Source organism: Cebus imitator, unplaced genomic scaffold, assembly GCF_001604975.1.
Source record: "Cebus imitator isolate Cc_AM_T3 unplaced genomic scaffold, Cebus_imitator-1.0 Scaffold283, whole genome shotgun sequence".
In the NCBI taxonomy this organism is placed as follows: Eukaryota; Metazoa; Chordata; class Mammalia; order Primates; family Cebidae; genus Cebus; species Cebus imitator.
Window position 1 is genome coordinate 686627 of NW_016107598.1, and position 15514 is coordinate 702140.

At 36.8% G+C, this 15514-nt stretch overlaps 1 protein-coding gene across 6 annotated transcripts in view; it reads left to right on the forward strand.

Annotated features, from left to right (window-relative positions):
* Positions 1-13217, forward strand: part of ADAMTS3 (ADAM metallopeptidase with thrombospondin type 1 motif 3) — a 295119-nt gene extending 281902 nt beyond the window's left edge. For all 6 annotated transcript variants that reach the window (XM_037728897.1, XM_037728899.1, XM_037728900.1 and 3 more), the window contains 2 exons: positions 112-229; positions 10284-13217. In XM_037728897.1, coding sequence (XP_037584825.1) covers positions 112-229; positions 10284-10849 — 684 coding nt within the window. In that variant the 3' untranslated portion in view covers positions 10850-13217. The remainder of the gene's footprint in view (positions 1-111; positions 230-10283) is intronic.
* The last annotated feature ends 2297 nt before the right edge of the window (positions 13218-15514 follow it).

Consider the following 15514-nt stretch of genomic DNA (forward strand, 5'->3'; position numbering starts at 1 on the left):
ATTGTGCCACATCACTTAGTAGAGAAGGAACTCCAGATCTGTGTGTCTGTGTGTGTATCTGCATGGTCTTGGTGGAATAAATGTCTGTAACCACAGCCTTTGTCTCTGCAGTGTTCAGTGACCTGCGGTGAAGGAACAGAGGTGAGGCAGGTCCTCTGCAGGGCTGGGGACCATTGTGATGGTGAAAAGCCGGAGTCAGTCAGAGCCTGTCAGCTGCCTCCTTGTAACGGTAGGTATGACACCAATTGACTTCACTGCTCTGATAATGTTTTTAAGCCTCAAAAAGCAGAATTTCCTTTCAAGAGGAATTACAGAATTTATATTTGTTTACTGATAAATAACCAAAGGAAAACACCTGTGAAATATTAGCCCAATTCAGTTCTTTAAGATCAGCATTTGAGGCAATGTCCTACACTTTTTAATTATCATGACTGCTACAGCCCTGCCACTTCTGGCTGGTGACATTGGAGTGAGGGCTTTCCCAGGTTTATGTAGCTTCTATCAATTTGTGTTGCTAATAGGAACTACTTAATTTTTCCTTGTTATATTTATAAAACACTACATCTTTGTTAAATGGCATAATATTGCAGAAGGTTTTGAAATATTTTACTAAAATTATTCAATTTTGATGTGCCGGTAATGCCATTCAACTCTAAATCCACTTCCAATAACTGTCTTTCCCTAGAGTAACTTCAAATAGACACTTTGCACATAGGATAAAATTCAGCATTTGCCTGACCTGCCAATTTGCTGTATGGCGAAAGCAGAGTATATTTTCTATATGTAGTCAATTTGCTATAAACAGCAAAATGGGGCCACGCATGGTGACTCATGCCTGTAATCCCAGCACTATGGGAGGCCAAGGTTGGTGGATCACCTAAGACCAGGAATTTGGGACCAGCCTGAACAACATGGTGAAACCCCATCTCTACTAAAAATACAAAAATTTGCCAGGCATGGTGGCACATGCCAGTAATTTCAGCTACTTGGGAGGCAGAAGAAGGAGAATCGCTTGAACCCAGGAGGTGGAGGTTGCAGTGAGCCAAGATTGCACCACTGCACTCCAGCCTGGGTGGCAGTGAGACTCCATCTCAAATAAATAAATAAATGGATAAAACAAGCGAAACATATTGGATGGTTTCTGTCTCTATCACTGTCTTCTTCTGCCTCCATTTCTGTAGCTCTCTATCCACATCATCTGTCTCTGTCTTATACTCGCTCATCTGTGTCTCCATTTGCTCTCCTTTGTCTCTATTTTTGGTGTCTGTCTTGCTGTGTCTCTGATGAGCTGCACCTGCTGCCTGGATGTGGCTCACTTTCTGTATGTCAGTCACACATGCTTTCTAGGCCTTACTCTTCCTTCTTGCTCTCCTTCCCTCTTCTTCTCCTAGTCTCCCTGGCTCTACCTCCTGTCATTCTTTTTCCCTCTCATCTCTCTCTCCTCCTGCATCTTCCTGGCTCTCTCTTCTTTATTCCATGTGTCTGTCTCCCCTCCCTGTTTTCTCCTTCTCAGTGTCCTCCCCTCTACCATCTCCCTTTCTCTTTCTTTATCCTCCCCTTCCTCTTCCTGTCTCTCCAACTCTGTCTGTCTCTGTCTCTCCATCTCTCCCACCTTTCTCTCTCTCCCTGTCTTTTGTCTCCTCCATTGCCTTAGTCTAACTGTTGTAACAAAATACTTGAGGCTGGTTAATTTATAAAAACAAACAAACAAAAAAAGTTTTATTACTCAGAGATCCAAAGTCTGGAAGTCCAAGATCAAGGCATTAGCAGATTTAGTGTCTGGTGAAGGCTTCTTAGATGGTGCCTTGCTGTTCTGTCTGCATGTGGTGAAAAGGTGCCAGAGGGTTCCCTTGATCCTTTTTTATAAGGCACGAATTCCATTCACAAGAACTCCACCCTTAAGGACTAGTCACCTCCCAAAGACCCCACCCTGCTAGTACCACCCCCTTGAGGATTAGTTTTCAACACAGGAATTTTGGGGACACACATTCAGAGCATAGCACCCACCTTCTTCCTCTCCTTCTTCCAGCCACTTTGTCTCTCGACTCCTCCATCTTTTACTCCTTGTGTCTGTCTCTTTCTCCTCGTTTCTCTTTCTAGCTCCTCTGATCTCATTTTCTCTCCCCAAGTCACTCTCCCACCACCCTCATCTGTTTGTCTTACTCTCTCTTCCTTTATATTTTCTCCTCCTCCCTTCTTTTCCTAGCTCACCCACCCTACTCCATCACAACCTTCCTTTTAAATGCAATTCTGTTAATCCATGCCCGTGACAGCTTTGGACATTATTTTGACACATTAGAAGACTCAAGACTAAAGAAGTTGCTTTTCCTTGGCCTCCAACACCCTCAACAAAAAGGACGTCCACTCAAAGATCCCATCCAAAGGTCACCAACTTCAAAGAACAAAGGTAAGTAAGTCCATGAAGATGAGAAGAAACCAGCACAAAAAGGCTGAAGTCTCCAAGAAGCAGAATGTCTCTTCTTCTCCAAGGGATCACAACTCCTTACCAGCAAGGGAAGAAAACTGGATGGAAAATGAGTTTGACGAATTGACAGAAGCAGGCTTCAGAAGGTGGGTGATAACAAACATCTCCAGGCTAAAGGAGCATGTTCTAACCATTGCAAAGAAGCTAAGAACCTTGAAGAAATGTTAGACAAAATGCTAACTAGAATAACCAGTACAGAGAAGAAAATAAATCACTTGATGGAGCTGAAAAACATAGCACAAGAAGTTCATGAAGAATATACAAGTATCAATAGCCAAATCAATCAAGCAGAAGAAAGGATATCAGAGATTTAAGATCAGCTCAATGAAATAAAGTGAAAAGGCAAGATTAGAGAAAAAAAGAGTAAAATGAAATGAACAAAGAATCCAAGAAATAAGGGATTCTGTGAAAAGACCAAATGTACATTCAATCGGTATACCTGAAAGTGATGAAAAGAATGAAAACAAATTGGAAAACACTCTTCAAGATATTATTCAGGAGAACTTCCCCAACATAGTAAGAGAGGGCAATATTCAAATTCAGGAATACGGAGAACACCACAAAGATCCTACTTGAGAAGAGCAGCCCAATACATAATTATCAGATTCACCCGGGTTGAAATGAAGGAAAAAATGCTAAGGGCAGCCAGAGAGGAAGGTTAGATTACCCACAAAGGGAAGTCCATCAGACTCACAGTGGATCTCTTGGCAGAAACCATACAAGCTAGAAAAGTGTGGGGGCCAATATTCAACATCCTAAAAGAATTTTCAACCCAGAATTTCATTTCCAGCCAAACTAAGCTTCATAGGCGAAGGATAAATAAAATCCTTTACAGACAAGCAACTGCTGAGAGATTTTATCACCACCAAGACTGCCTTACATGAGCTCCTGAAGGAAGTGCTAAACATAGAAAAGAACAACCAGTACCAGCCACTGCAAAAACATACCCAGTTGTAAAAACCATCGACAGTATGAGGAAACTGCATCAACGAATGGGGAAAACAACCAGCAGGCATCAAAATGGCAGGATCAAATTCACACATAACAATTATTAACCTTAAATGTCAATGGGCTAAATGTCCCAATCAAAAGACAGACTGGCAAATTGGATAAAGGGTCAAGACCCACTGGTATGCTGTATTGAGGAGACCCATCTCATGCACAAAGACACACATAAGCTCAAAATAAAGGAATGGAGAAAGATTTACCAAGCAAGTGGAGAGCAAAAAAAAAAAAAGGAAAGAAAGAAAAAGCAGGGGTCACAATCCTAGTCTCTGATAAAACAGACTTTAAAACAACAAAGATCAAAAGAAACAAAGAAGGGCATTACATAATGGCAAAGGGATCAATGCAACAAGAAGAGCTAACTATCCTAAATATATATGCACCCAATACAGGAGTGCCCAGATACATAAAGCAAGTTCTTAATGACTTGCAAAGAGACTTAGACCCCCCCGCACAATAATAGTCGGAGACTTTAACACTCCACTGTCAATGTTAGACAGATCAGCAAGACAGAAAATTAACAGGTATATCCAGGATTTGAACTCAGATCTAGATCAAGTGGACCTAATAGACATCTACAAAACTCTCCACCACAAATTCACAGAATATACATTCTTCTCACCACCGCATCACACTTATTCTAAAACTGACCACATAATTGGAAGTAAAACACTCCTCAGCAAATGCAAAAGAATGGAAATTATAACAGTCAGACCACAGTGCAATCAAATTAGAACTCAGGATTAAGATGCCAGATATAGGTGATGGGGGATGGAGGCAGCAAACCACATTGCCATGTATGTACCTATGCAGTAATCCTGCATGTTCTGCACATGTACCCCAGAAATTTAAAATATTATACATTTTATAGATAGATAGATAGATAGATAGACACTCACCACACAACTATATGGAAACTGAACAACCTGCTCCTGAATGACTACTGGATAAATAATGAAATGAAGGCAGAAATAAAGATGTTCTTTGAAACCAGTGAGAACAAAGACACAATGTACCAGAATCTCTGGGACACATTTAAAGCAATGTGTAGAGGGAAATTTACAGCACTAAATGCCCACAAGAGAAACAAGGAAAGATCTAAAATCAAAATCCTAAAGTCACAGTTAAAAAAACTAGAAGAGCAAGATCAAACAAATTCAAAAGCCAGCAGAAGACCAGGAATAACTAAGATCAGAGCAGAACTGAAGGAGATAAAGACTCAAAAAACCCTTCAAAAAAAATCGATGAATCCAGGAGCTGGTTTTTAAAAAGATCAACAAAATAGACCACTATCCAGACTAATAGAGAAGAAAAGAGAGAAGAATCAAATATATGCAATAAAAAATGATAAAGGGGGTATCACCACTGATCCCAAAGAAATACAAACTACCATCAGAGAATACTACAAACATCTCTATGCAAGTAAACCAGTAAATCTAGAAGAAATGAATAAATTCCTGGACATTTGCACCCTCACAAGACTAAACCAGTTAGAAGCTGAATCCTTGAATAGACCAGTAAGAAGGTCTGAAATTGAGCCAGCAATGAATAGCCTACCAACCAAAAAAAGTCCAGGACCAGACAGTTTCATAGCTGAATTCTACCAGAGGTACAAAGTGGAACTGCTCTCATTCCTTCTGAAACTGTTACAAACAATACAAAAAGTGAGAGTCCTCCCTAACTCATTTTATGAGACCAACATCATCTTGATACCAAAACCTGGCAGAGACACAACAAAAAAGGAAAATTTCAGGCCAATATCCATGATGAACATTGATACAAAAATCCGCAATAAACTACTGGCAAACTGAATCCAAGAGCACATCAAAAAACTTCTCCATCATGATCAAGTCGGCTTAATCCCTGGCATGCAATGCTGATTCAACATACACAAATCAATAAACATAACCCATCATCATATAAACAGAACCAAAGACGAAAACCACATGATTATCTCCATGGATACAGAGAAGGCCTTCAACAAAATTCAACAGCCCTTGATGCTAAAAACTCCCAATAAACTAGGTATCAGTGAAACATATCTTAATAAGAGCTGTTTATGACAAACCCACAGCTAATATCATACTGAATGGGCAAAAACTGGAAGTGTTCCCTTTGAAAACTGGCAAAAGACAAGGATGCCCTCTCTCACCACTCCTATTCAACATACTACTGGAAGTTCTAGCCAGGGCAATCAGGCAAGAAAAAGAAATAAAGGATATTCAGTTATGAAAAGAGAAGTCAAACTGCCTCTATTTGCAGACGACATGATTGTATATTAAGAAGACCTATCGTATCAGTCCAAAATCTCCTTAAGGTAATAAGCAACTTCAGCAAAGTCTCAGGATACAAAATCAATGTGAAAAACTCACAAGTATTCCTATACCCCAGTCATGGACAGAGCATCAAATCATGAGTAAACTCCCATTCACAGCTGCTACAAAGAGAATAAAATACCTAGGAATACAACTTACAAGGCATGTGAAGGACCTTTTAACCACTGCTTAAGGAAGTAAGAGAGAACACAAACAGATAGAAAAACATTCCATGCTCATGGTTAGGGAGAAACAGTATCATGAAAAGTGGCCATATACTGCCCAAAGTAATTATAGATTCAGTGCTATCCCCATCAAGCTACCATTGACATTCTTCACAGAATTGGAAAAAAAAAACACCTTAAACTTCATATGGAACCAAAAAGGAGCCTGCATATCCAAGATAATCCTAAGGAAAAAAAAATCAAGCTGGAGGCATCATGCTACCTGACTTTAAACTATACTATAAGGCTACAGTAATCAAAACAGCATGGTACTGGTACCAAAACAGAGATATAGACCAATGGGAAAGAACAGAGGCCTCAGAAATAATGCCACACATCTACAACTATCTGATCTTTGACAAACCTGACAAAAGCAAGCAATGGGGGAAAGGATTTCCTGTTTAATAAATGGTGTTGGGAAAACTGGCTAGTCATATGCAGAAAGCTAAAACTAGATCCCTTTCTTACACCTTATACAAAAATTAACTACAGATGGATTAAAGATTTAAACCTAATACCTAACACCATAAAAACCCTAGAAGAAAACCAAGGCAATACCATTCAGGACATAGGCATAGGCAAGGGCTTCATGACTAAAACACCAAAAGCAAAGCCAAAATATACTAATGGGATTTAATTAAAGTTAAGAGCATCTGCACAGAAAAAGAAGCTGTCATTAGAATGAGCCATCAACCAACAGAATGGTAAAAAATTTTTGCAATCTTTCCATCTCATAAAGGGCTAATATGTAGCCTCTACAAGAAACTTAAATTTACAAGAAAAAAGCAAACAACCCTATCAATAATCGGGCAAAGGACATGGACAGAGACTTCTCAAAAGAAGACATTTATGCAGCCAACAGACATGGAAAAAAAAGCTTATCATCACTGGTCATTAGAGAAATGCAAATCAAAACCACACTGAGATACCATCTGATGCCAGTTAGAATAGCAATCATTAAAAAATCAGAGAACAGTTGCTGGAGAGGATGTGGAGAAATAGGAATGCTTCTACACTGTTGGTGAGAGTGTAAATTAGGTCAACCATTATGGAAGACAGACCCCCTCAAGGGTCTGGAAATAGAAGTATCATTTGACCCAGCAGTCCCATTACTGGGTATATACCCAGAGGATTAGAAATTATTCTACTATAAAGACAAAAGCACATGTATATTTATTGCAGCACTATATTTATAATAACAAAAACTTGGAACCAACCCAAATACCCATCAGTGATAGACTGGATAAAGAAAATGTGGCACATATAAGCCATGGAATACTATGCAGCCATCAAAAAGGATGAGTTCGTGTCCTTTGCAGGGATATGGATGAAGCTGGAAACCATCATTCTCAGCAAACTGACACAAGAACACCACATGTTCTCACTCATAAGTGGGTGTTAATAATTAGGACACGTGGATACAGGGAGGGGAACATCACACACTGGGGCCTGTTGGGGGATGGGGAGCTACAGGATGGATAGCAGGGTGTGGGTTGATAGGGGAGGGATAGCATTAGGAGAAATAACTAATGTAGATGACAGGGTGATGGATGCAGTAAGCCACCATGGCACATGTATAACTATGTATCAAATCTGCACATTCTGCACATGTACCCCAGAACTTAAAGTATAATATTAAAGACATTGATTGAATATTGATATCTGCTGGATGGTGCTTTCTTTTTGTCAAGAAAATTGGCAAGGCACTATCTTATCGAATATTTTAGTTTTTGAAGAAATTTCAGGCTTTAAGTCTTTAACCCTTATAAATTATTTCATTATAAATTTTCATTTGAAATATATCACAGCAAGAACATATCGTACCATGAGAGGGAGACATAGGACTTATATATTTAATCAGTTTACTTTGGGAAATATTGATATATGCAACAGCTCAAAGTACAAGCCAAAACCAAAAAAACAAAATTTACTCAGAAGTTTTAGCATATATTGTCACCATAATACTTTATTCCTATGTAGTTATTCCTGTTTAGAAGCTACCACTTTGTGAGAAAGCTTTATTGATCTCGGAGCTGGTATAGCTGTGTATTTCTACAGATGTGACCAATGGTCAGCAAGAATTTACTTGATTCTCCTTCTTTAGCCAGAAGAAATTATTTTTAATGTAACCCAAAGAGCTAATAAGATAGCTTAACGATGTTAGTGATTTCATGTCCCTTTTAGTTGTTTTGTTGTTCTGAAATCGAGGCCCAAACACCAATCCTAAGAGTTCTAAAAGGTTGCATGTTGCTAACATATTTCAAGTAAAATAAGTAGTACTTTTTTTTCAAACTGCTATTAGAATCAAATGGCCTTTTGAGACCATGTGTGAATCTCTTTTCCAGAACCTCTTATAATGATTTGGAGGTGGAGCGAGAAGTCTGAAAAGTTTCCTTAATTTTTTAAAAAATGATTGATTTTTTTCATGTGACTCCATATTTTTATTGTACTCCTTTTTTGCCTATAAGCTCTTCCCATCTATCAGTAGGCAAATTACCATAAGGTTAATGTATTCCTTTTTTCATATTTTTCTCAGAATCTCTCTCCCTTTGCCCCTCCACACAAAGGTACATTCTGGCCCTAATGAAACCCAGGTTATGAACAGGACTCTGCAATGCCAAAGTGCTCACACTTAGAAATGGGAGACCTTTGTGTTGTACCCTTTCTCTAACTCAGGGAGAATAGGTCATACGTCCAGCTGGGGCCTCCGAACAAGGGACATAAGGAAAAGGAGTCAGAGCAAAAAGGACAAGCTCTAATAAAGTCCTCTCCTCCTAAGTCCTAGAGCCTGACACATATAGAAAGAAGACATTTTCTTATTTTAAGACATAGATTTTATGAAAAAGTAATTCGCACATGAAGAGATATTAATATTCAAGGTGAAACCATTAACATACTTCTCAGGCATTCACAACATAATTAGATGAACTATCTTATATGAAGTATTCAGACACATGATACTGTATAATAGACTTGCACATGTCAAGCACATAGGAGTCATTTCACAATTTGGGAAGTGGACATAGTGTTACAGCTCAAAGTTGGTAATTTTAGTCCTCTCTTGCCAGCTGACACTCTCTTTTTTTCTTTTTTCAAACTTTAGAAAAAAGACTTTTCAATTTTTTGGAAGTTATATAGAGGTTTCTTTCTTAGCAATATAGTATTACCCAATAGTGCACTGTAATTTTAAGTGATTCTATTACATAAATGCCACAATTGACAGTTCTTTGCATTTATTATTAGGGCATGGATCAGGGTTTCCATGTTGCACATCTGCAGGGATGCTACTCTATGCACTGGTTCTGTTATCGCAGAGACATAGGATTATGTCTTTATTTCATAAGGTATACCCCTATGCACAAATTAGCATTTTTATGAGCTTAATATTTGGATTATCTGATATTCAATTCTTGTAACTTGGAATCAATAAAAATTTAAAGTAATAAAAACGTGTACACAGGCAAAATCAAGTATTTAACACTGTTATCAAGTGTTTTATGAGTTATTACTTTACTATTTTTTAAACAAAGTGTTATCAATTCAATGAAATTACATTTTACAAGTGTTATTTAGTATCCTTTAAACGTAGAGAACTGTCAATTCAATAAAATTAAATGTGAGAACCATGAATTATTCCTAAGAAATCTAGCATACTTTACCCAAAGTTGTGCATTCAAATAACAAATAATCTGAGACTATTTAATGATAAACATGAAACTACTGCATTCAAACTGGATAATTTTTTAAAAATTAAGATGGTATTTTGATTATTCTTTGGAGAATACCTTTTTAAGATTTGTTTTGTTTTTACGACTGTTTAGTATTTATTTTGATTTCACATTTTAAACAATGTTAGAGAGCACCCTCTGAGAAAGTCATAAATACCATAAAATAAAATTACAGATGCCTCCATGCATCCTAAAAATCTGAATACGAGGTTAAATAAATTCTCTTTGCCCATTCTAAAGTCAGATATATGTTCCTACTTGGAGAAAAAACACCCTCTGTGGTCTGAAGGCTTCTGGTGGAAATATTAAAATGATGATCATCACAAGGACATTGTAGATAAAGAGCTACTTATTTTAGTGAATTCATTCTAATGTTCGTATTTTTAATGCAAAAGTTCATGTGGATTACTCCCGTTGGTGTCAGATTGCACTTAAATCTTTTTACATTCATAAAAATTTTTTAAGTTTTCCCTCCTTTTTAACGTTTATATTCATGTATTAGTTTATTTTCTTTTGATTTTTGCAGATGAGCCATGTTTGGGAGACAAGTCCATATTCTGTCAGATGGAGGTGTTGGCACGATACTGCTCCATACCAGGTTATAACAAGTTATGTTGTGAGTCCTGTAGCAAGCGCAGTAGCACCCTGCCACCACCATACCTCCTAGAAGCTGCTGAAACTCATGATGCCATCTCCAACCCTAGTGACCTCCCTCGATCTCTAGTGATGCCTACATCTTTGGTTCCTTATCATTCAGAGACTCCTGCAGAGAAGAAATCTTTGAGTAGCATTTCTTCAGTGGGAGCTCCAAATGCATATGCTGCTTTCAGGCCAAACAGTAAACCTGATGGTGCTAATTTACCCCAGAGGAGTGCTCAGCAAGCAGGAAGTAAGACTGTGAGACTGGTCTCCATATTATCCTCCCCACAAACCAAGAGGGGCCACCTCAATTCATCATCACAAATGGCTGCTGCTTCCTACCTTGCAGCCAATGGTTCAATAGGTGCTTCTTCTCAGGCAAGAACCTCAAAGAAAGATGGAAAGATTATTGACAGTGGACGTCCGACAAGATCATCCAACTTAGGAAGATGAGAAAGTGAACCAAAAAGGTTAGAAACCAGAGGAAAACCTGGACAACCTCCCTCTCCCCATGGTGCATATGCTTGTTTAAAGTGGAAATCTCTATAGATCGTCAGCCCATTTTATCTGTAAATGGAAGAACAGAAAGTGCTGGCTCACTTTCTAGTTGCTTTCATCCTCTTTGTTCTGCATTGACTCATTTACCAGAATTCATTGGAAGAAAGCACCAAAGATTATTACAGAAGAAAAATATGTTGCTAAGTTTGTGTTGGTCACTCTCTGAAGCAGAAAAGGGACTGGAACCAATTGTGCATATCAGCTGACTTTAAAGTTTTAGAAAAATTACAGCAAAAATAAAAGAGATCCAATGGTTTACACTTTAACAAGAAATTTTGGATATGAAGCAAAGAATTCTTAGACTTGTATTCCTATTTATCTATATTAGAAATATTGTATGAGCAAATATGAAGCTGTTGTGTAAATACTGTATATTGCAGAAATCAGTATTATTTTAAGAGAGGTGTTCTCAAACGATTGTTTACTATATTACATTTCTGGATGTTCTAGGTGCCTGTCATTGAGTATTGCCTTGTTTGACATTCCATAGGTTGATTTTCAAAACGGAATTATTACAAAAGATAAAAGTTAGAATTACTTACAGCTACTGACAATATAAAGGGTTTTGATCAATCAACAACGTGATATGTAAATTATAGAAAAAGAAAAAAAAACCAAAAGCTATAGATATACAGATCTCAGCTTATCTATTGCCTTCTATACTTATAATTTAAAGGAGTGGTGTTTTAAGACACTTGTGGTCACAGGGATCAAAGAATAGTAAATGAACCTATGTGAGATAAAACTGAAATCTTCTTACCAAGACCTCAGTAGGCACCATTGAGGTGTCCTTTGTTTTTGTGTGTGCGTGTTTTTTTTTTTTTTAATTTTCCCATTGTTGACAGATACAAACAGTTATACTCAATGTACTGTAATAATCACAAAGAAACAAGTTTTGGGATAACTTATTTGTATGATGGTAGCTGAGAAAAGTATCATCAGTCTAGAATTGCCATTTGAGTATAGTAGAGGTGTGGGGCTTTGAAGACACATTCAAGAATGCATTTGTTGATGGTTAAGATATTTATTTTCCAGTGGTTCATGTTCAAATGTTCACAACCACAATGCATCTGACTGCAATATTGTGCTAATAATTTATGTCAATGGTCACCTTACTCACAGCAAAGCCAGAAATGCTCTCTCCAGGGCATAGATGTAAAGTACTTGTATATAGAATTCAGAACCGAAGATATTTATTAAAAGTTGATTTTTTTCTTGATAGTATTTTTATGTACTAAATATTTACACTAATAACAATTACATATTTTGGTAAACTAGAGAGACATAATTAGAGATGCATGCTTTGTTCTGTGCATAGAGAAGACCATTAAGCAAACTACTGCAGCCAACTCAAAAGCTAAAACTGAACAAATTTGATGTTAGGCAAACATCTTGTATTTTTAGTAGTTGATATTATGTTGATGACTTGTTCCCCTTCAAGGAAACATTAAATTGTATGGACTCAGCTAGCTGTTCAATGAAATTGTGAATTAGAAACATTTATAAACATTTTTGAAAGAGATAAATGCTTTATGAACTACACATAAATGAGAGGAGATAGATAAGTGTTATCAGCATAACGATTTTGAGGTCAGTACCTGAGCTGTCTAAAGATATTATGCAAACTAAAATGTAGATATATTAACCTCTCAAAGGATAGAATGTGCAAGAACTTTTGCATTTTAATCATTGTAAACTAACAGCTTAACATGTTGACTCTATACCTCTAAAGAATTGCTGCTACTTGGTGCAAGAATTTTGAAAGTCAAATTAGTCGAATTCCAGATAGTAAAACAATCCCTGAGCCTTAAGTCTCTTTTATTTAATTCCCATAGAATAAAATCTCTCCAGTTTACTTGTGTGTGCATACATCTCATCCACAGGGGAAGATACAGATGGTGACACAGTTTCCAAAAAGATGTACATATTCATTATACTTCTGACCTTTGAGCTTTCTTTTCTACTAAGCTAAAAATTCTTTTTATCAAAGTGTACACTACTGATGCTGTTCGTTGTATTGGGAGCACGTAGCAATAAAAATATTAATAAAATATAGATCTGGCTCTATCTAGATTTTATCATTAGATTCATCATGGGGTAACGGAAATGTGTTATTTCCTACTACACAGTGAAATAGCATCAAATGTATTTTCTACTTGTACTTGCTTGAAAGACTCTAGTGACTGTCTCCTTTTTTCATATCAGGGTATATTACAATATTTTTAAAAGAATAAAACATTATTAAAAAGTAAAAAAATAAAAATAGGCTACAGGAGGTGGCTTTTGGTTAAATCTGTCTCAGAACTATGAAGAAGATGAGGAAAAATGGCAATCATGCTGAACAAAATGGGGTGCTTCTGTTTTTAAAATCTGTAACCTCTGAGTGATTTGTAAATAAAAGTGTTCCATCAATTTTGGATCTTCATTACCTGAGAATTGGCAGGAACACATTACTCAAGACTCAGGAGTTTGGGAAGGACGAAGCCTCACAGTGGAAGGCCTTTTGCTATGTCAAAGGGAGATACTATAGTACAGTAGTTACAGTTTGAGCTGCAGAGGCAGACAGACTCAGGGTTGTCTTCATACCTGAATGGCCTAGGGTAACCTCAGTAAGTTTTCGTTTCCTCATCTGTCAGTGGGAGGTGAAACTGTCATACATTACTGTGTGATTGCCATGAGAAATGAGATGATAGTAATAAAGCTGTTTTCATATGGCCTAATATATGATAGCTCACAGTAAATATTTATATTAATTCGTATTTATTTATATTAGTATTTATATTTATATTAGTATTTATATTAATTCATTGTCCTTGTCCTCATCATGATCATCTTCATTATATAACTGAATCACAGCATTCCACTAGGTCCACAGCTAGTTTAAATTATGGTCATTATGTCTTATTAATGGCGTAAACAAACAACAGGGATCCAGGAATTTAAAGACAAACAAACAATTTAGCTTTAAAAATGGGTAGGATGAACTTAGAAATGATTTCCAATCACTGATTTTGAAGAATTTTCACTAATTATGTCCATTCTCTCTTTGCAAGCAATACATAATAAAACTAAGGTAATTAACATTAATTATGTATTTCTGAAAAGGTGATCAATGGTGCAATAATGGATAATGTCCCAAACTATTAACAAATAAAATGTGTTTCTCGTATATTTACATTAATAGGCCTTGTAGAAATATTAAACAACAAAAGTCATTATACATATCTTGCTTTCTCTTCATGAAGAACTTAAGGGATATAAAAGAAAAAAATCATTGAAAAGTGATGAAAACATGAATAAACCAAAGAAGACATCACTTGTTGATTAAGTATTAAAGAAAAAAGGACCCTTAAAACTGCTTAAATGGCCAGACACAGTGGCTCATGCCTATAATCCCAGCACTTTGGGAGGCTGAGATGGGCAGATCACCAAGTTCAAGACCAGCCTGGCCAACATGGTAAAACCCTATCTCTACAAAAATTCAAAAATTAGCTGGGCATTATGGCAGGTGCCTGTGTTCCCAGCTACTCAGGAAGCTGAGATGGGAGAATCGCTTGAACCCAGGAGGTGGAGGTTACAGTTAGCCGAGATCCTGACATTGCATTCCAGCCTGTGTGACAGAGCAAAACTCCATCTCAAAAATAAACAAACTGCTTGAAATGCAGTAACATATAGAAACCACCTTAGAGTGCAGATATTATCTCAACACATCAACTAATATTAGAAATACTCACTTTGGGCCCAGATATGTTGAGATAGTTCATGCACAGCTAGAGACAAAATTTTAAAATTCACTACAATACTACCTACTGAAAAAAAAAGCATAATAAAATAAATCTGGCATAAAAATATAAATTCTAAAAGAAAACAAGGTGCTATAAGTTCTGCAAAATTGTCATTAAGTTTACCTAAAAATTAGAATTACTTTTTCAACTCTCTTCTTCCCTGGTAAATTGGCAGGTGCCTAAATGTTGATCATCTACTTTGTGGCAACAAACTAATGTTACTGCATTAAAACTGTTGCTTGGAAAGGCTGTTTTGCAGCCAATTCATAGTTTCAAGGAAACTGTTGATTTGCTTTCAACCACTGGATTGTTAACAATTAACCTGGGACTGAGCAGTGTTGGTTTTGTTCATTTGTTTAATCTACCCCAAACCCCAAATTAGCCTGTCATGGAAGAGAATGATTATTCACAGCTCAGTGTTATGCACATATCACCAATCTTACTATCCTGTCGATTTGAAACTTAAAGCTCTTCTACAATCTGCTATTGAATAAACAAATGGTACAAAAATTACAAATACATTTACACAAAGAACAACTCTTTCAGATGAGACATTTGGAGACTTACACAAGAAGATACTCCACCAGTAATTCAAGGTAAAAACAAACTTCTCATGGTGGAAGATATAGAACCAGTAGGTCTGCTTTCTATTCCTGTAATAAAATGACAATCCTAAACTTTTTAAGAAGTTATGATACTCTGGTTAAGAGCATGAGCACCAAAATCAGACTGCTGGTTTACTTCCTGGTTTTAAAGTTAACTAATGGTGACTTGG